Source organism: Canis lupus, chromosome 1 (assembly GCF_003254725.2).
Source record: "Canis lupus dingo isolate Sandy chromosome 1, ASM325472v2, whole genome shotgun sequence".
Classification (NCBI taxonomy): Eukaryota; Metazoa; Chordata; class Mammalia; order Carnivora; family Canidae; genus Canis; species Canis lupus.
Genome location: NC_064243.1, coordinates 67,049,965 through 67,070,626, shown reverse-complemented (window position 1 = coordinate 67,070,626; position 20,662 = coordinate 67,049,965). Strand labels below are relative to the sequence as shown.

General features: G+C 37.9%; 1 protein-coding gene across 7 annotated transcripts in view; it reads left to right on the top strand.

Annotated features, from left to right (window-relative positions):
- The window catches only part of PTPRK (protein tyrosine phosphatase receptor type K), a 548,248-nt gene that overhangs the window by 117,209 nt on the left and 410,377 nt on the right, over positions 1–20,662 (top strand). For all 7 annotated transcript variants that reach the window (XM_035699505.2, XM_025422992.3, XM_025422993.3 and 4 more), the window contains exon 2: positions 8,729–8,851. In XM_035699505.2, coding sequence (XP_035555398.1) covers positions 8,729–8,851 — 123 coding nt within the window. The remainder of the gene's footprint in view (positions 1–8,728; positions 8,852–20,662) is intronic.

The following is a 20,662-nucleotide window of genomic DNA, read 5'->3' as shown; positions in this document are numbered from 1 at the left end:
AAAGGTTTTCAAGCAAGGATGATAGGACAGTGTTAAAAACATACAAATTCTCAGCCTTCAGTCACCCTATTTGAATAAAATTCTTTGCCAGAGTTACTACCACTTAATCAGTGAGGCTGTTACAGCTTTGCCCACTGAAGACCCTTTCCTACCTGTGGCATGACGTCTCAGAGACTTTGATGTGTCGTGTGGTTCAAAGTTCACTTATGTTTTATTCCCGAGGGATGGATGATGGAGACTGGCATGCCCTCCGCTCGGTGGGGTAGGCGGTGTGCTCTGTGTTGAGTAACTCCGTGAGGGAAAAAGACCTTTTGAGGGAGATGTACCGGATGATTCTGATTTTGAGGAGCCACGTAGTGTAGGGGATACGGGTAAAGAACCCACAGTGCCCAGGTTCAGATCGTGGCAGTTTCTTGCTCTGTGACTGGGCAATTTAATTATTATTATTTTTTTTTCCTACTGTGAGGTGCTTTTCGTTAATATATTCCTCGTATTTACCCCCCCTGATTCATACAACTACTCTTCAGTTTATTTCATTTATGGAAAGAGCACTGGATTAGTGATCCATGGAATGAGATAACGAATGTGTTGAAGGAATGTGGGTTGTTCACACATACTGTGCGTGGACATGTGCGTGCATGCGTGCATGTATGTGCTGAGTCATGATGTCTAACATTTATTTCCCTTTGTGTTCCCAGATTAGAGGACCTGGAGGGTTTCTTTTGCATTTCCCCATTCTCACTTTTGGACTTGAATCTCTGCCCACCACGTCATCCGATTTGGTTCAGATGGCGGTCTGTAATTCAGACTGCCCAGTTCGCTTTCCTGGCTGGGGATGCTGCACCTTGTCTTAGTATATGGGGGAAGGAATTGAATCCTGTGGAGGTGGTGCAGAAGTGAAAGGCCCTTGGTTGTCAGCTTTTAACCAGACCATATATACCTATAATTTTCAAGAATACTTAAGATGAGATTGATCTAAACCAGGGTTTGGTGAACTATGGCCCTCCGACCAAATCCAGTGTGCCTCCCGTTTTTGTAAATAGAAATTTAATTTGAATACAGCCATACCCATCTGTTGGGCATTCTCTGTGGCTGCTTTCTTGCCTCAATGACATATAGTTGTGACAGCAACGGTATGGCCTGCGGGTGCCCGGGTGACTCAGTTGGTCAAGTGTCTGGCTTTGGCTCAGGTCGTGATCGCAGGGTCCTGTGATTGAGCACCACGTTGGGCTCCCCACTGAGTGGGGAGTCTGCTTCTTCCTCTCCCCCTCCCTCTCCCCCTGCTTGTGCTCCCCCTGTCTCTCGCAAATAAATAAAATCTTAGAAGAAAAAGAAATGGTATGGCCTGCAAACCAAAAATATTTATTAACTTGTGTTTTACAGGTAAAATTTGTTGACCCCTGAACTAAAGGAAGTATTTGCTAACTGAGGGTATATCTGCTGATGGTAATATAATATTGCCTTTATGGAAATGCTTTAGACTTTTTGGGTAAATTATAAGGAAACCTTAAGTTTCTCACTTAGGCTTTAGTGCTTGGATAGGTGCATAGGTTTGCATTGGTATAGTGTATATAGATAATGAACTGTCATGAATGGGACATGAGAGGGACGCCTGGGTGGCTCAGTGGTTGAGCATTTGCCTTCAGCTCAGGTTGTAATCCCAGGGTCCTGGGATCGAGTCCCACATCTGGGCTCCCCGTAGGGAGCCTGCTTCTCCCTCTGCCTGTGTCTCTGCCTCTCTCTCTCTCTCTCTCTCTCTGTGTGTCTCTCATGAATAAATAAATGAAATAAAAAAAAAAGAATGGAACACGAGAAGATAAGGCTACTGTTAAGAAAACTTGAACGTTAGGGCTTTACATGCATATCATTAATACCCATACAACTAACTGCACTGTTGCTATTACCGTCTTGTTTTTACTGGGATGGAGATTGAAACTCAAAGAAGAAAAATAGCAAAGCTGTGTATGTGTTTAGCGCTTGCTTCTTGCTATGTCTAGAAACAGTCTCTCTTCTACTACCTACATGGTGGTTCCTTGAAATTCCTTAAGTTTTACCAGTTGAAGTTTAGGAGATTTTAATACTGTTTCTGCAAGGATGAAGGGGAGGGAATTTGGGTGTATTTTCTATTCTGGCTAATTCAGTCTTATTAAAGGAAGATGGTTCAGTCAGATGGAGGATAGCATTTGCTTTGAATCATAGACAATTTGAATAGAAGTCTTAGGAGCTAAATAATGTTGGATTATATATATTAAACATATATTCTTGGCTAGAAATGGTACGTTAGGGATGAACAATTAGATAATTTATGGGTGTGTTTGAAATGAACTCTTCTCTCATCATTAAGAATCATTTGTATCTATCAATAAATGATGGGTTTGGATTTCCACAAATGTGTTTCAAGTTCTTTTCCTTTATGAAAGAGCTAGGCTCAAATAGTATTTTCACATACTAATTAGTTACTAGCAGGATAAAAGACTTTTTTTAATCTGAATTGATTATCTTTTTTTTTTTTAAGATTTTATTTGCTTATTCATGAGAGACACAGAGGGAGAGAGAGGCAGAGACACAGAGGGAGAAGCAGGCTCCCTGCGGGGAGCCTGATGTGGGACTCGATCCCCGGACTTGGGATCATGCCCTGAGCTGAAGGTAGATGCTCAACCCCTGAGCCACCCGGCGTCCCTGAATTGATTATCTTTGAAGCAACTCTAATTCATGACTTTCCTAATTTGTCTTCAGTAGATCCTCTGTAGTATTGGATCAGAGCAATGTATTATGACCAGTGACTCTAACTTATGCCCACAAAGGCATTTGAACTTTGCATCTATTTGGATTTTTTTTTCTTGCTTGAATTTCAGTACTTAAATTGAGAAAAAAACATTGCTTATTTTTAGAGCAGATATAAACTACCTGAACATTGATCATGGCATTGTTAATTCCTATTTTCTACCTTCAGTATTCCCAAAACTATAAAGTTGAAAAGGAAAGAAAACAGAACAAAAACATTAAGATGACCCAGTAGATTTCAGAGGAAATAAGAACTTTATATAAAAGTAATTTTTACCCTTTTTCCAATAACCTGTTCCTCTGGGAATAGACTATATTGACTCAGTATAGAGGTGGAATTGTATCTAAGATATTTAGTAATGAATTCCTTTTTTGTTCTTTTGAATTTTTTGGTGAAATGTATTGGCTTCCATATTATGAGTTTTGGGGATTATACCAGTAAACTTTTGTATTATGGTTTCTGATTAGCATAGATAAGGATAACCTGTTCAAAGTTAGTTTAATTCAGTATTGCCTGTGTCCTAATGTAACACGTGTTGATCTTTCTGTGCATTCTTAATAGAAGAAAGATCATCGCAAAGTTGATGATCACTTACATGAGCCAATTCGTATATCACAGCTTAATTCACAGTTGGAAAAGATTAATAATGTCCATTTTTCAAGATCATAAAACAGATGCACTAAGGATATTGTATTTGCCAACATATTTTGTCGAAGGTTTTCTCTTTTTAAAACCTTGTTATTTCAAACTATTTAAGGAAACATAAAGAAAAATAATCCCTGTCTTCAACTAAATGAAGCTTGTTCTTTATATATAGTAAAGAGCCATGAAAGAGAATTCTATAGGTTTCTTGCTATTGTACTCAGTCAGGAAATTAAGACTGCACAAGTGCCCTGGATGGGGGAATGTGGAATATCCTAGTACAATATCTTTTAATTTATTTTATTTTTTAAGATTTATTTATTTATTTGGGAGAGAGCAAGAGGGAGATCGAGAGTGAATGAGGAGAGGCAGAGGAATTGGGAGAGAGAATCCTCACGCAGACTCCCCGCTGAGCAAGGAGCTCAACTCGGGGATTGGGCACAGGACCCTGAGATCATGACCTGAGCTGAAATAAGGACTTGGTCGCTAAAGTGACTGAACCATTCCACCGCCCCTTGTCCAGTATCTTTTAAAAGAACGTCCTCTACCGAATGTTCAGAGCTGCCCAGGGCCCAACTGACTTTCTATTTTTCTCCAGTTTTTAAAATTGTATTTTCAAAATTTAATTTATTTATTTTTAATATTTTGAAATTTATTTTTTCTCCAACTTTTGTTCAAAATTGAGCCAACACTGATTATTGAAAATGACTTCAGACCATTAGAAATGACAAATACCCACCATTTGCATCGAAGTGGATGGAACTGGAAGGTATTATGCTGAGTGAAATAAGTCAATCGGAGAAGGACAAACATTATATGGTCTCATTCATTTGGGGAATATAAAAAGTAGTGAAAGGGAATAAAGGGGAAAGGAGAAAAATGAGTGGGAAATATTAGAAAGGGAGACAGAACTTGAGAGACTCCTAACTCTGGGAAACGAACTAGGAGTGGTGGAAGGGGAGGTGGGCGAGGGGTGGGGGTGACTGGGTGACGGGCACTGAGGGGGGCACTTGACGGGATGAGCACTGGGTGTTATGCTAGATGTTGGCAAATTGAACACCAATAAAAAATAAATTTATTAAAAAAATAAAGAGAATGCCGAAAGGAAATGACATAAGATGGTGATTTGGACCAATAAGAGAGGAAAAAAAAAAAAAGGCTTTGAGTTTAGTATTCTTTCTTTCATGATTGTGCAGAAAGGGTCTCTATTTCCATGCTCTCTCATAGAGTCTACCGCCATTTGTCCATTAGATAAATGCTCAAGAGTCCAAATGCTGGAAGTTTAGGCAATACAGTTTTGGGGTTGGGCCACTAATGTTTCCTACACCACTCCTTGCAGTGAGTGGCTTAGGAATGGAAAGAAATTCAGGCAAATCCAAATTAATTTGATTTTTATCTTCAGATGCACAGTTTGCAAAGCCCCACAGGTGGATGGCCATAGTGGAAGCAGCCCGCTGCAATGATTGATCTGTCCCTTAGCTGGTGGGTTGGAATGAAGGAATTATCAATCTGTGAAATGGCTCTTCAGAAGTAATTTTCCAAAAAAAAAAAAAAAAAAAAAGAAGCAATTTTCCTGCAAGGGTCAAGGAACTAGTGATTGCTGTTTCTCTGACATGATTTGCGGATTCTCATTTGTAATCTTGCTGGTGGCAGATACAACAACTGAAATGTAAGTGGTTTCCTGGCTGATTTTTCATCCCCTCTACCTCACGAAAGTTCTTGAACATCTTGCCTCCTTTTATGTTGCCGTCTAGCTCTGGGAAACTTTGACTTCATGAGTTATGTTTTTATGAAGTAGAATCTTTCAAAGATACTTCTCCTTTAAGCAGATCTTAATGCTATGTATACGTGAAGATATATTGAACTTGGGAACATGTCTATAGAAGACTATGTGTTAGAAGAGTGAGCCGAAAACTGTAAACAGGGACTGTTTATAATGGGATTAGCTCAAGATGTATTACGTGTTATCTGTTGTAAGGTTGAACCAAACCCCCTACCTTCATTTTCCATCTTTAAACTCTTCATGACAGGGGTTCCCTGGGTGGCTCAGTGGTTTTATTGCCTGCCTTCAGCCCAGGGCATGATCCTGGAGACCTGGGATCGAATCCCATGTCAGGCTCCCTGCATGGAGCCTGCTTCTTCCTCCTCCTGTGTCTCTGCCACTCTCTCTCTCTCTCTATCTCTATCATAAATAAATAAATAAATCTTTAAAAAAATAAACTCTACGTGACTACTAGAGTTCTTATTATTCTTATTATCTGTTATTTTTAGCATGGCTTGAATTTGTCCTACAACTGGATAAAATCCTTTAAAGGCGTCAGTACAACTGCAGAATAAAATCTAAGCATTTTATATCTAAAATACATTTAGTTTTGTTTCTGTCTTGTCCCCTACATACTTTTCATATTCATAACCCAGAAATTCTTTTTTTAAAGATTTATTTATTGACTTATTCATGATAGACACACACACACACACACACAGAGAGAGAGAGAGAGAGAGAGAGAGAGAGAGGCAGAGACACAGGCAGAGGGAGAAGCAGGCTCCATGCAGGGAGCACAACGCAGGACTCAATCCCGGGACTCCAGGATCGCGCCCCGGGCCAAAGGCAGGCACTAAACCCAGGGATCCCCCATAACCCAGAAATTCTTGAGGATATTTGAGATATCCCCCGCAATCTCATGTTTCTTTAAAGTTGCATGCCTTTGCTTTTGCTTTGTTTTTAGTTTTAGTGCCATCTCCATTCTAGCCCAGCATTATCTTTACTCATATAAGCCTAAATACATGGAGCCTTCTTTAACCAACCGTAGTGTAAGTAGCCAATTCATTTGTCATTTGTGTGCTTTATGACCTTGGTCTTAATGCTATATATATAGTGTGTTTTGTATATATATAAATATCTCCCCATGTCTGTCTATGCCCCTATGCTATTTATCAGGCCAGGAACAGTTATTTGTTTCCTGTCATCTAGTTCAGTATACAGTAATAGTACTTACCCTTGAAATATAAAATACAAAAAGACTTAAAAAAATCATTTATCAGAGATTTATTGATATGCCCTATGTGCTGTGAATAGATATATGGTACCTCTTAGATTAAAATTAACTGTGAGCTGTAGTATAAAAAAACATCTTTTAAAAAATTTCTTATCAATCAAGTCAAATGGACCCAGTAACTATTTCCAAAACTCTTGAATGATAATGGCATTGATAGGCAACAACAGATAGAAGGGGTTGACCCACTTTTCTTGTGCAGATACTTCTAGTGGTTATTGCTAATCAGAATCCTGGAGTCTAAAATTAACAGTGGATATGAAGGGCAGCAATTAAGGTCATTTGTCTTCCAAATGAGTCAATGTAGGTTCCATTGGGAGTTTAAATTTATATACGGGGTCCACTAACACTGTCATAAAGGGCAGTGGGGGCCCTGAGCGCATGTGTTACAAAGCAATAAGTCACTTGGGGTTTGTGATAGGAAATTATATTTTGAGAAAAACTTTCCCCTTGCTATGTGAAGATGCATTTCCTTTTTTCATTGATTAAGATGTACATCATTTTCCATGAAAGCATTTATAAAGAGGCTATTTTAGGCATATTTAAGAGACATTATTAAGCTTTTAAGCTGCTGAAGTGTGATTATGCTACAGGATTGATGTAGTCATAAGAATGATTCAAGGATGTCCACATACATGTTCTGCTTTGGGAAATGGTTATTAGGGCCATAATGTCATCTGAACATCTCTGATCTTGCCTTCTTTGCCTGTGATTCAGGCTTATCTCGGTCATTGGTGAGGAATGCAATTTCTATTCATATATAAGCTGACAAATTTCTGTTTAAAAAAAAATGAGTTTCTTGTTTACAGAGAAGAATTTATAGGCCAGAAGTTTACCATTCCATAGTCTGCTGTTTGGTCAGAGAAATCACTGAATTTCTTTTCAAAGATCCCCATGGAAACTAAACAAATAAGTTACTTGAAAGGAGACAGGTTATTGGTTTTTCTCATTAAACCTGCTGCTGAATTTTCATTAGTTCTAATCCATTTTCTTTCAAGATTAGACATACAGACCAGTTCTTATTTTCATGAGCTGAATAAACGAAGTATGTTGAGTTCTGTGTGCCTGTATATATGGGTTGAGAAGCAAAAGTGATCATTCTACTTCTGTCATAAAATTACCCCTCAGGGGGAAAAAAAACAAACAGGAAAAAGACTGATATAAAGGAGAGGCTACCTTCATTTATTAAAGAAAAAAGTTATTAAATAAAATGGAAGTGGTGAGAGTGATTATAGGCTAATCTGATCGGTTTTACATTTTAGTTTTTCCCCTCCTTTTAAGTCATAAGTATGTATGAAAGCAATCTAAATAAAGTATGAAAGACTGTATCACTGACCTCAAACACTTATAGACCCTATAAAGCTTTATATGTTTCATTTGCTATTTGAAATGTTCTTTCAAAGTGTGCTTTTCAAGCAAGGTATTTGGTAAGACTTAAATATTAACTTCACCTTTTTGAACTTATGTTCTGAAAAAAAAAAAAAAAGGAGGGATCCCTGGGTGGCGCAGCGGTTTAGCGCCTGCCTTTGGCCCAGGGCGCGATCCTGGAGATCCGGGATCGAATCCCACGTCAGGCTCCCGGTGCATGGAGCCTGCTTCTCCCTCTGCCTGTGTCTCTGCCTCTCTCTCTCTCTCTCACTGTGTGCCTATCATAAATAAATAAAAATTAAAAAAAAAAAAGGAGACTGAAAAAAAAAGGATAATTTTTACTTTTTCCCTTCCCCCCCCTTCTCCCCACTGAAGTTGTTAAAATCTCTTTAGATTTTAGACGGTTTGTATTTTTCAGGAATGCTTCACTATATAAGTATCTCCTACTGTATTTAATCTTTCAAAATCTGTGCCTCTGTCTTCCTTTTGAGGCTCAAACTGGTTTCTATTCAAACAGACACTAAGAGAAATTCATTTTATGTGAAAATTTAACAAGAATAGTAAAATACAGGAGTATCAATTATCATTGATTGCCGTATTATGGGGCACCTGGGTGGCTCAGTGGGTTAAGCTTTTGGGATGGAGCCCTGCATTGGGATCCCTGCTCAGCAGGGAACCTGCTTCTCCCTTTCCCTCTGCTGCTCCCCCTGCTTGTGCTTGTTCTCCCTCTCTCTCTTTCAAATAAATAGAATCTTAAAAAAACAAACAAACCAGAGTGACATATTGTATGTTCAGTATAAATCTTTCCTTCTCCAGCACATTCTCAATTATTAGCAAACCTGTGTAGAATGCAACGGTAATCTTTCTTTTCTTCTTCTAGGTGGCTGTACCTTTGATGATGGTCCAGGGGCCTGTGATTACCACCAGGATCTATATGATGACTTTGAGTGGGTACATGTTAGTGCCCAGGAACCTCATTACCTGCCACCTGAGATGCCTCAAGGTGAGAATCGTTTGGTTGACCCAGTGATGGCGGAATGGCTGTGGAATTTGTAGCATTTTCTTACTTTAGGTGTAACAATCATTTGTTACAGTCAATGACTGTAGTCAAGTTACTTGACCACATCCAACAACCTTATTGTTGTCTTTGCCTTTCCCTCAAAAACTTTTCTATAATCCTGTATTCTTCAAGAATGCTCACTATGTTTTTGTTATCTCTGACTGGATAGATAAAAGTATTTGTGTGGTTTTTTTTCTTACTTAATAAAAAGGCAAAATGGAAACAAAACCAAGAAAAAAAAAACGCATAAAAGCAGAACAAGCAAAATCCTTTTAAAATAATCTAAAATGTAGGATCAGCTTACTTGAAACCTATTCAGTTAAATTACACAGATTTAGTCCAAACAGACTGAAAGGAAGGATTTATATTCCATGATGGGGAGAATGCTTATCTCATTGTTGCTCTGCTCTCAAGCATGCAATTGGCTCTGAGGAAAGGCAGCCTGGAGACAAAATTGTCAAATGGAGAAGAAGGTCTTTTCTGGGAAAATTTTAGACAACTAGGGCTAAGCCCTGTTCATTCTTTACCTAGACCTTCATATATCCTTTGATTTCTGGTTTTGTGAAATAATACATCTTCTTACTGGTTAAGCCAGGTTGAGTTGTGTTTTCTCTTGTGAAAAACACATTAATGTACAGTAGTAATATATACATATCATTTTATAATGCTATCATTTATTAGTAGTATCAGAATAATATATGTGCCTTCAAGTCTACATATTAATTTGGAACTAATTCCAAGCTCTGCATATGTATGTTTAGCAATAACTTACTAAATTAAATTTAATAAGTTAAATTAAAATTAAAAATGTTAACAGGAATATTAAAATACAATAGTAAAAAGCATGAACTATTTTCCTTTCAATATTTAGAAGTAAATGCAGCCTATAACTATACATTATATATAATCACGTATATATATAATATACAATGTAATGTGTTAATATGCTATGCAGTACTATATAATCATTATGTAATTATGTATAATCACATATAATTGATAAACTGATTACCTATTAGTAATAATCTGTTTTAACACGTTTTCAGTACTTTTATGATGACATTTTAAAAACACTTTATAATTAATTTTCTACAAATTCAGAAACACCTTCCTGTAATGAGTGAATTTTAGAAATGAAATTTTAGACTAGCCATTGGAGATGAAAATGTAAATTCAAGTAAATCAAGGAAACGAGTTTTATCAATAGCATTTCTGAATTTACTAATCTGATATAAAGAGCTAAACAGCTTAAAATATCAACAATAAACAACAACAGATCGCAAGTACACAAACCAAACCAAACCTAAAAAAATTACACTTCTGAATTATGATACAGTAACTATATCCTTTGAAAAATTTTTATTGGTGCACCCTGTAATGTGTATGTTGAGGGTAAGGTGAATTAAATCTGCTTTCCATTTAAAATTGTCAACTTCTATGGCTGAGTAGGCAAATGGTCATCTCCAAAGCTGAACTGAGCCATAATTTTCTCTCCAGAGGAATACCTTGGTACTAGGTGGTTGACAGCCTTTGCTTCTTATCTTTGCCCCCTGTGGTGCCAGCAGGCCCATTTAGTTTGGTGCATAAGTTTGTATTTCTCTTTCAAAGGTGCATAACCTTATTTTCTTCATACATTTTAATTGAACAAACTCCTGTAATATTTCACCTGAGCTTTCTCTGTGGTATATTTAGAATTTTTTTCATATAAAATTAAAAGGGGTGGGCTGGGATGCACACATTTTGACTGTTTATAATCAGAGAATAATCAGAAGGATGTTGATTTATGGAAATGTTACCATTGTTAATTGCCATTGAAGATGGATAATGAATCGCTGAAGAGACGCTGCTCAGGTGACCTTGTTGGCTCACCTTTGATGAACAGCTTAATCGGTAGTTACAGTACAGGGTGATGTGCACAGAAAATGAAAGTGTTTGAAATTCAGCTACGTCTTCCAATTAATAGGACATTAAGTAATTAATCATGCAGAGGAGGGAAAAGGTCATGGCTACTTTAGTTTTGCCCAGTGTGACTTGCATTTGGTCTTTAAGGAAAGGAAACGAAGCACCCTTGTGCATCTGTCTCCTTTTATTGGTCTCTTTTTTGATTAGATGCCATTTTTTTTTCCATTTTGTTTCACAGATTTCTTTAAAATGCTTTGGATATTTCTTTAGCACATTGTTCATGAATTTTAATAAAAGGAGACATTTACATTTATCCTCTTAAAATTTTATGACTGATTTATTTATTTTCAAATAAATAGGCATGCTTACTTGTTTCATTCATAAACAGACAAACACCATCAAGCATTTTGCAGCCCTCAAGTAAGAAGGCTAGGTCTCAGATGCAAAGTTGTTTTTGATCTATTGAACTCTCTAGACGGTTACTGGGACATTGACCTTTTTTTTTAAAAAAAAAAAAGATTGTACTTATTTATTCATGAGAGACGGAGGGAGAGAGAGAGGCAGAGACACAGGCAGAGGGAGAAGCAGGCTCCATGCAGGGAGCCTGACGTGGGACTTGATCCCGGGTCTCCAGGATCACACCCTGGGCTGAAGGCAGATGCTCAACCACTGAGCCACCGGGCGTCCCATGACATTGACCTTTTTGGACTGGAAACATAGAGGGTAAAAAGGAGGAGAGGGTGGACAAATAGGTTAGGATAACTGAAAAATGAAGATGGGTAGAAGACAAGGAAAGAGGAGAGAAGAAGATTATTTCTCAAAGATATATTGCTAAGTGCATTAAAAATAGTATGCCAAACAATTTAGGCCATTTAGTATTAGGATAATGGCCAGAAATCACAGGAAAATATGAGCACCTCCCCAACTTAGTCACCAAGGATATGTGAATCAACACACCAATGAGAAACTGCTACATGTTCAGCAGAAAGATGAAAATCAAAACTTCAGGTTTTTTAGAGTGTAGAGCAAATGAAACTCTCATAAACTACTGGTCAGAGTATAACTTTGTGCATGTACTTTGTACAACCTACTGACCTAGTAAATCCATTCTAGGGTACAAGCCCCACAGAATCAAGTACTGTCATTCTCCAAACGACATACCAGTGCTCATAATAGGTACAAACTGAAAACCATCCAAAGGTATCTGTCAACACTGCAGTGGATAAGTATGCATTTGTAGTGATACATTCCTCGAAGGGAGTATTACACAACAATGTATGCCAACGAGCTGTTGCTATATATGATATGAGTGAATTTCACAAACATTACCTTGAAGGAAAGAAAGTGGACATAAAAGAATATGTGCTGTTTTCATTTATATAAATTTATATAAATTTATATAAATTTCAAAGACAGGTAAAACTATTGATGGTGTTAGAAGTCAGGCTAGTATGTACTTGCTGGAGGGGCCAGCAGGGGTGAGGGGTTATTAGTGCTTGGAAGGTGGCATGGGAGCTTCTGGTTGGGTAATACTGTATTTCTTGGTCTGGGTGGTGTTTTCACAGGCGTGCCCAAACTGAAGAATCACTGGGCTGTATAAATGTGAGCTCGATACTTTTCTCTATATGTCTTACTTATTAGTAAAACTTGGCAGGGCTCCTGAGTGGCTCAGTTGGTTGAGCGTTTGCCTTCAGTTCAGGTCATGATCCCAGAGTCCTGGCATCAAGTTTTGCATCAGACTCCCTGCTCCGTGGGGAGCCTGCTTCTCCCTTGCCCTCTGCTTGTGCGGTCTTTCTCACTCTGTAAAATGAATGAATGAATGAATGAATGAATAAATAAATAAATAAAATCTTTTTAAAAATTGGCAGAAAATCAGATTAAAGCCAGTGCTCCCAGGGATGCTATGGGAAAACTAAACTAATAACTAAAAATGTCATAGATTAAAATAAAATATATATCATAGGACATCTCAAATGGGCTCAAACCCTTTCCCACCATTCTGTATCCGCGCCCTGACATTCAAAGACACTGTGGTCTCTGAGCATCTTTGCACCTTCGTATGTTCTCTTCCCTCTGCTTAGACAGTTCTCTGCCCACTTGTCCACTCCTCAAACTCTTACCCATTCTTACTGTGTCTACTCAAGTACCATCTGCATTGGAAAGACTTTTCTAATTGGCTTAGAACTTTTATATTTCTTCTATCCTCATATCTGAATGTTTTACCCTGTACTTGGTACACATTTCATTTGTAGCTGTTATAGTATCATCCGTGATGTGTCATTCTCTCCTCTAAAGTATAAGTTCTTCATGAACATGAACTGTATTTTTATTCCTCCATGTCCCAAGACACTGTTTCATTTTACATAGGCAGAAATGTCAACTTGTAGAATGTACTTTTAAATACTTTCGTCAAGGATTAAACAAAAAAGTTTTTCTTTCTCCTGCTAAAAATTTAATTGAATGAAACAAATACTTCATTGCTGGAATATTGCATTCAGTTCAGATTTTATTGTAACTTGAAGATCTTCACATAATTATTAATATTTGGCTTTTGCCTTTATAAATGATTTCACTTATTTATTTCAAAAATAATTGTAAATGTTTTTAATACAACCAAGATGGGCTCCCTTTAGGGTTTCTCTCCCTCTCTCCTTCTCTCCCTTTTGTCTTTTGCTTGTTGAATTAATCTCAATCTTTTATTCTGTAGAGGCCTGGAATGAAAATGAGAGATGTTGCATTGAACTAGAAATTATTCTTTGATCTCAAATATATCTGTATCTGTGACCTTGTCTGTCAGATACTCTTTTATGCTTATGACATAAAAGTCATGACCATTTTACTATACGTTCTGTCCTAGATCTGAGATTGGGGATCATGATTGACATCTCAATATACTTATCACCTACTATAATTATAACTGCTTTTTTTTAACAGCCTTTTGTAAAACGACTAATTGAATTTTAGTTTAGAGTCTCTAGAGTACCTATTTGATAGTATTTAAAATTATGACTATATCATATCCCACCTTCAGTCTGGTACTTTGCACTGATGATGATGTAAATCACTATACAGACTTCCTTCCATAAAATACACACATGCTATGTATACAGTAAAAAATAAAGCCCTCTGTCATTAAGTTAATCTGAAGATTGGAATAAGACACCATGCCTCCTTTGTTATAAAACCTAGTGAGGTATGATTTAATAGTTTAAGAACCTACTAGATCTCAGTTCTGTCCTCTTGTCCACTCTAGAATGTAGAGAACAAATAGCATTATACAGAGAAGGATGCGGAATGAATAATGCTGTTAAGAAATGTGTCTTTAAAAAAAAAAAAGAAAAAAAGAGAAAAAAAAAGAAATGTGTCTTTATGTCAACTTATTACATTTGGAACTGTGTATCCTTAAAAAATTTTTTTTAAATATCAGAGTTTAAACAGGAATTAGTAGCCAGGTTGTTAAAATAAAGGTATCTTCTTCAAATACTTATCTGGAGAGACTAAATGTGTTTGTGTATTCAGCAGGGAGTGTGCATGGGGCGCATGACTTTGTGCCTGGCTTTCTTCTGAGCGTGTGATGTTTATTTTATTTTTTCATTTTTTAAGATTTTATTTATTTTTTCATAAGAGACACACACACACACACAGAGGCAGAGACACAGGCAGAGGGAGAAGCAGGCTCCATGCAGGGAGCCCAACGTGGGACTTGATCCCGGGTCCCAGGATCACACCCTGGGCTGCAGGCGGCACTAAACCGCTGAGCCACCAGGCCTGCCCTGAGCGTGTGATGTTTAAAAGTCAAACAAAATGTTGGGTTCCACAATTTGATTCATATGAAAACATTTTATAGATTGTATAATAATTTCAGCTAAATTTTCTATGTTGATAGTGTCTTAGTTTTGTAAGAGAAGACTTACAGTCATAATTTACTAAACAGTGTTCTGTCTGCAGTATATCACATTTTGATATACCTCAGGAGAAATGTCATGGGAGTTTATGCACTGACTTACCATTTCTAACCTTAATCAGTCATTAAAATGAGTGGGTCACCTTGCCTAATCTTTTCGTCACTCTGTTATACACAATGGGTAATAAGATACATGTCTCTACAAGGTCATAACTGCCAAAATCTCACACATTTAAATGAACAGAATTATTTGGCAGCGAATTTAGCAGAGTCAAAAGGTGGCAGAGATGGAAAAATGAAGCTACGTGTATAGAGTGATGGCAAATAGAGACATTAAGTTGCAGTATGATGGTTGGTTTTGTTGATGTTAGAGGATCTAGCAAATCATTTTTTTTTTTTTGATGATAGAATTCTTTTTTTGAAAATAATATTTCTCAGTACTCAGATCTGTAAAATCAGCCACAGGGGACTAGTAGCTAATAAATAGCCTTGGAACCTGTGTGCTTTGAACTGCCCACATCCCTTCCCCTGCCCCTTTCTTCTCCACCACCCCAGCTCTGTCAGGACGGCTTCTGTGAAAAACACTCAAGAGATAGAAGTCTCCCAGGGACACTTTGAAAACAATGGTTTGGTACACATTCAACACTTTCCCACAAGCATCTCTGAGATGAAGGTACTTGGTAGCGTGAGCTCTGCCTTAGGGTTGGCTTACTGGGTCTTACCATACCAGGGATATGATCTATTTTCTTGATCCTCACATGAACCCTACAAATTAGTGACATTTTTGAGATTAGAGTGAATATCTTTCTTAAAGCCACCTGGGGATGGGATTTCGAACGTAAGCTCGTCTAGTATCAGAGTCCTTCTTGCCACAGTACCATCCTGCTTCATAGTTGAAGCGTAGCTGATGCATTTCCTTGAGTTGCTCACAGATGTTGAAATACACTGGATAATGAGTTTTCTATTTTGATTTTTTACTATTTCCTCTAAAATACTGTTTCCAAAGTTGAAAAGCTACAAGTGACTCTTAATTTTTGCATGAAATGGAATATGAGGGACATCACGGTGGCTTAAGCAGTTGAGCGTCTGCCTTTGGCTCAGGTTGTGATCCTGGAGACCCGGGATCGAGTCCCCCATCGGGCTCCCTGCATGGACCCTGCTTCTCCCTCTGCCTGTGTCTCTGCCTCTCTCTGTGTGTGTCTCGTGAATAAATAAATAAAATATAAAAAAAAAGAAAAGAAAAAAGAAATGGAACCTGAGACTTGTTTGGAATTGCTGCTGAGCTTCAGGGTTTCCTACAGGATACTCTCAACCCCTAGGGAGATACTTTGCCCTTTCTTTGATATACCTGTATGTTATTTTTAGTTATTTGATGAACACTTGCCACATGTCTATCTAAGCAGACCGTCAGAAACACATATATTATCTGCTGTCTCATTAGAGCATGTACGGCTGAAGAAAAATTCATGGACTACAGGAATCAGACTAAAGTTTAGTGTTTGAAAATAACTTTAAGACTTTGTTTGCAATGGGATATTTTAAGATTAGAATTATGGGCTTATTTCAGTGTGTTCTTCTGAACCATGCTATCACGTATCTGTCGGTGCTTTTGCCTTAGCGCAGAGAAGATAGTTTACCACATTTGAGTTGCTTATTAAAAACAGTGGGAGTTGGAGGCAGCGCAGGGTCAGAGAGGGAAAGGCAGTAATGGACTACATGAAGGGTGAAACACTTCTTGAAGGCTGGTTTTTAATGTAAGGACTATTACCCTTGTGGACATAAATGCAGCATGAAGAATGTCTAAATTACTGTGGACAGAGATGGCATGCTGAGACTGGAATATTTTCCTGATATTTCAGGTACATAATGTATCTAAGTTAGATATGTCCCAATATATCTCAGTGGAAAAAAAACAGGTCAGTATTAAAAAAAAAAAAGAAAGAAAGAAAAGAAAGGAAAAAAATTAATACTGGTGTCAGAGCTAGAGAACTTTCAACCTCTTAAATGAATTAGGATAAGAATACAGAATAATTTCAAAGACTGTACAGGTGCCTTACGTGTCCCTTAAAATCAATACATAGTCCAAAGAAACAAAATTACTTTCCTTGGGGTGGGGGGGAAGTGTGACCAAAGCGCCGTTATGACCTTATACTTTTCTTCTCCCAAAATAGACTTGCCTCATGGTGGCTGAGGAATTCTCTTAGTCTCAGTTGAAAGGCTTATTATCTTTCAAACACAAGAAGAATGCCAGGAAAAGAAAAATACATATACAAAAAAAAATACAAAAGATAAGTGATTTAGTTGGAGATTATTTGAAGAATATGTGATGTTACTTAACTCATAGTTGATATTGTGCAAAATTTAGAGCTGTGTTTATGTGCTTCATCATCAGGACATTAAAAGGATACTTGTAAAATCTTGGAAGATGGTCAGTTTTTAAACCTAGTTTCTGCTGAGAGAACCGTGGTATGTTGTATAGACCTCTTCCCCCTTCCACAAAGAGGAGGTTTTATCCAAGCAGGATAGATGCTTTCCTGACCACTTTTCTTTAATCTCAGGCATTTTTGAAAAATATGGCATTTCACTTAATTTTTATTTGCTTTATTTTATTATTTTAATTTTTTTTATTTATTTGAGAGAGAAAGAAGGAGCATGGGGGGGGGGGGCGCGTGGAGCTGAGGGAGAAGGAGAAGGAGATGCAGGGCTCGATCCCAGGACCTGAGATCATGACCTGAGCTGAAGGCAGACGCTCAACCGACTGAGCCACCCAGGGGCCTCATCACTTAATTTTTATAAAAGCCCTTTTTGAGGCACGTATTAACCTCACTCTATAGATGAGGGAGATGAGGTTCAGAGAGGTCAAGTAAGTCTGCAGAGGTTTCATGCCTTAGGAATGAATCCAGGTCTGTAGAGATGGAGGAGAAAAGGATCCCACTTGTGAAGTCTCTGTAAGCAAGTGTGAGTAGAGGCGCTTCTGCAGAGACTGCAGGGCTGACGTGGAAGCGTGGGCAAAGGTGTATCTCTTCCACGTTCTTCAGCTCCAGGTAATGAAGAGCCCAACCTAGAATGTCCTTAAGCAGTAAGGAAGCTGCTTTTACCTGCCACGAGGTCCAGCATTGTCTTGGTTGGATTGGTCTATCTGCTCCTGCATTTTGATAGGTCATCTTTTTGCTTTGGGCCAGCTCCCCTCCGGGGGTCCGGTCTGCAGGTGCTCTAGGTACTGACTTCAGAAATGAGGAAAAACAGGTTGTCTCTTCATTATGTCTTTTTTTTTTTTTTTTTTTTGATCAGCATGAAGAATCTTCTGAGATGCCCATCCACACAATTATCTTTTTGTCTAATTGGCCAAAACTGTGTCACATAGCCATGCCTAAAGCAGTGAATGATGGGGACCAGCCTATCCTTTCAGAGACATCCTCCTCCCCCAGCCCCCGGAGGCACGTGGCTGCGGAGACTGGGGGGACTAAGGACGGGGTGGGTGTGGGGCAGTACTGTTGCATGTGGCTCTGTAGGTAGTAGAAGTTGGGAGCTGTGGAACGAGAAGAAGACTGGATGAATAAAGCCCTTACTGGAGCAGCGTGGCATTCTCACTGGGCATTGTCAGCCCAGTGTCAGGGGTTCCTGGATTTCAAAGCATTTGTTGGTTCTGTAACTTGAGAAGTGGGAAATCTTCATGCCCTCAGTAAATTTTTTTTTTTTAGCTTTCTCATGTGCAGTTGTTACTATTGAGAATTTTTTTTATTCTCTCTTGTTTTGCCCTTGACTTTTATGACATAGAAGGAATAAGGCAAGGGACTTTATAAAAAACTGAAAACCTAAAAAGGAGTCAGGTGTTACATAAAAATTGGATGAATGCATGGTCAAGATATATTTACTTTATTAATGAGGGAACCAGCAGTATAGTATAACTGGTTCAAAACACCATAGGAACAAGGGGAGCATTTATAATTCACTGAAAGAAAGAATGCTGGGATAAGATTCCTAATTTTATACTAAACAAATTAACGCCCAACAGGGTAATAAATCTGAAACTCTTAAGGTTATCTTTATAAGAAACAAAAGTTTATAATAAACTTTTGCTTATAATAATAAACATTTATTATAATAAACATTTATTATAATAAACATTTGCTTCTCTACTAGATGAAATTTATTTGCAGGATGATTATTACAAGTATCGTTTGTACCACCACGAACTTCTACAAATTCACATCTCTTACAGATTTATTGACTATCTTAATCAATCCTGACTCAGACAAAGTTACATGCTCTTAAAGTGAAAGATAAAATTATTTTTTCCCCTACTTTCTTTTTTTCCCCCCTACTTTCAAGGTTTATACCTTTTCTCCCTCTATATTCCTCTTATGATCATAGGTACTGTCCAGTGATACACTCTTGTGTAAAACAACAAGAAAGATGATTTTTCTTTTTTTTTCTCCTTCTTCCTGTTCTTTTCCTTTTTTGGCCTGATTCATTTACTCAGGTATAACAAGAAGTGTTTATTAATAAATATAAGCTTTGGGATCCCTGGGTGGCGCAGCGGTTTAGCGCCTGCCTTTGGCCCAGGGCGCGATCCTGGAGACCCGGGATCGAATCCCACATCGGGCTCCCGATGCATGGAGCCTGCTTCTCCCTCTGCCTGTGTCTCTGCCTCTCTCTCTCTCTCTGTGTGACTATCATAAATAAATAAAAATTAAAAAAAATAAATATAAGCTTTGTAGAAAGATAAAAAATATCTAGTATCTAGCGCCAGGGAGTGTTAATTAGTAAAGGCAGAAAATTAACTTCTGTTTGGGGATGTTTTTAGAAATCTAGGATTGTATTCATAAAAACTTCTATCACTTGAAAGTTTTTTTTTTACTCTCCCTTGTTTATTCTTGTATCCAGAAACTAAGAAACCAAACTGAAATTTTTTATCTCCACTAGGTATCGCCTGAAATACCTGTAAATGTGGATGGATTTCTATCTGTGTCTCTCAGATTAGCTGAGATTCTTAGTCTGCTAGAAATTGATCATTCTTTCAAGCAGAGAACCTATAAACTTAGGTTGAGTAATGGGCCTGATTACTGGAAATTAGGTAATATCCACATATTATCACTTTGGAGGACTTATTGTGTATCTTTTAATAGACAATATTAAATATAACACTTCATAAAATTTAAACATTTTGGTTACAGAGTTGATTTGTCAAATTACATTTCAGTAAAAAAAGAAGAGCGTATTCTTCTTGTATCCACCACGTTAACTACTTTGCCTTGAAACAATAAAGAAACTTAGAAAAAGGGGCACTGGGGTGGCCCAGGGGTTGAGCATCTGCCTTTGGCCCAGATGGTGACCCCAGGGGCCTGGGATCAAGTCCCACATCAGGTTCCCTGCAGGGAGCCTGCTTCTCCCTCTGCCTATGTCTCTGCCTTTCTCTCTCTGTTTCTCTTGAATAAATAAATAACACCCTTTAAAAAAAAAAAAAAACTTAGATAAAGAATGTAGAGGTGTCTGAGTGGCTCATTCAGTTAAGCATCTGGCTTTGGTTCAGGTCATGATCCCAGGGTCCTGGGTTCGAGCCCTGCGTTGGACTCCCTGCTCAGTGGGGACCTCTGCTTCTCACCCTGCTCATGCGCTTTCTCTCTCTCTCTCTCTCTCTCTCTCTCACTCACTCTTTCCCTCTCAAATAAATAAATAAAATCTTTTTTTAAAAAAAAGAAAAATATATATTCTTGAAAATCTTAGGGGTCAAGGAAACAAGATACCATTTCAGATTTTATGAAAATATGGATTAGCGATCAAGACCATTAAAAATATACCAATAATCTTCCAAACAAATAGTTCCAATTAGATTTCCCTCATCAGTTCTTTCAGTTATGCTTAACTAAATCCTTGTCTCTTGAATTTCAGGATTGCCGTCTGTTTCAGGGAGTCATTATTCTTAGAGATTCTGGCTCTGAGTCTGG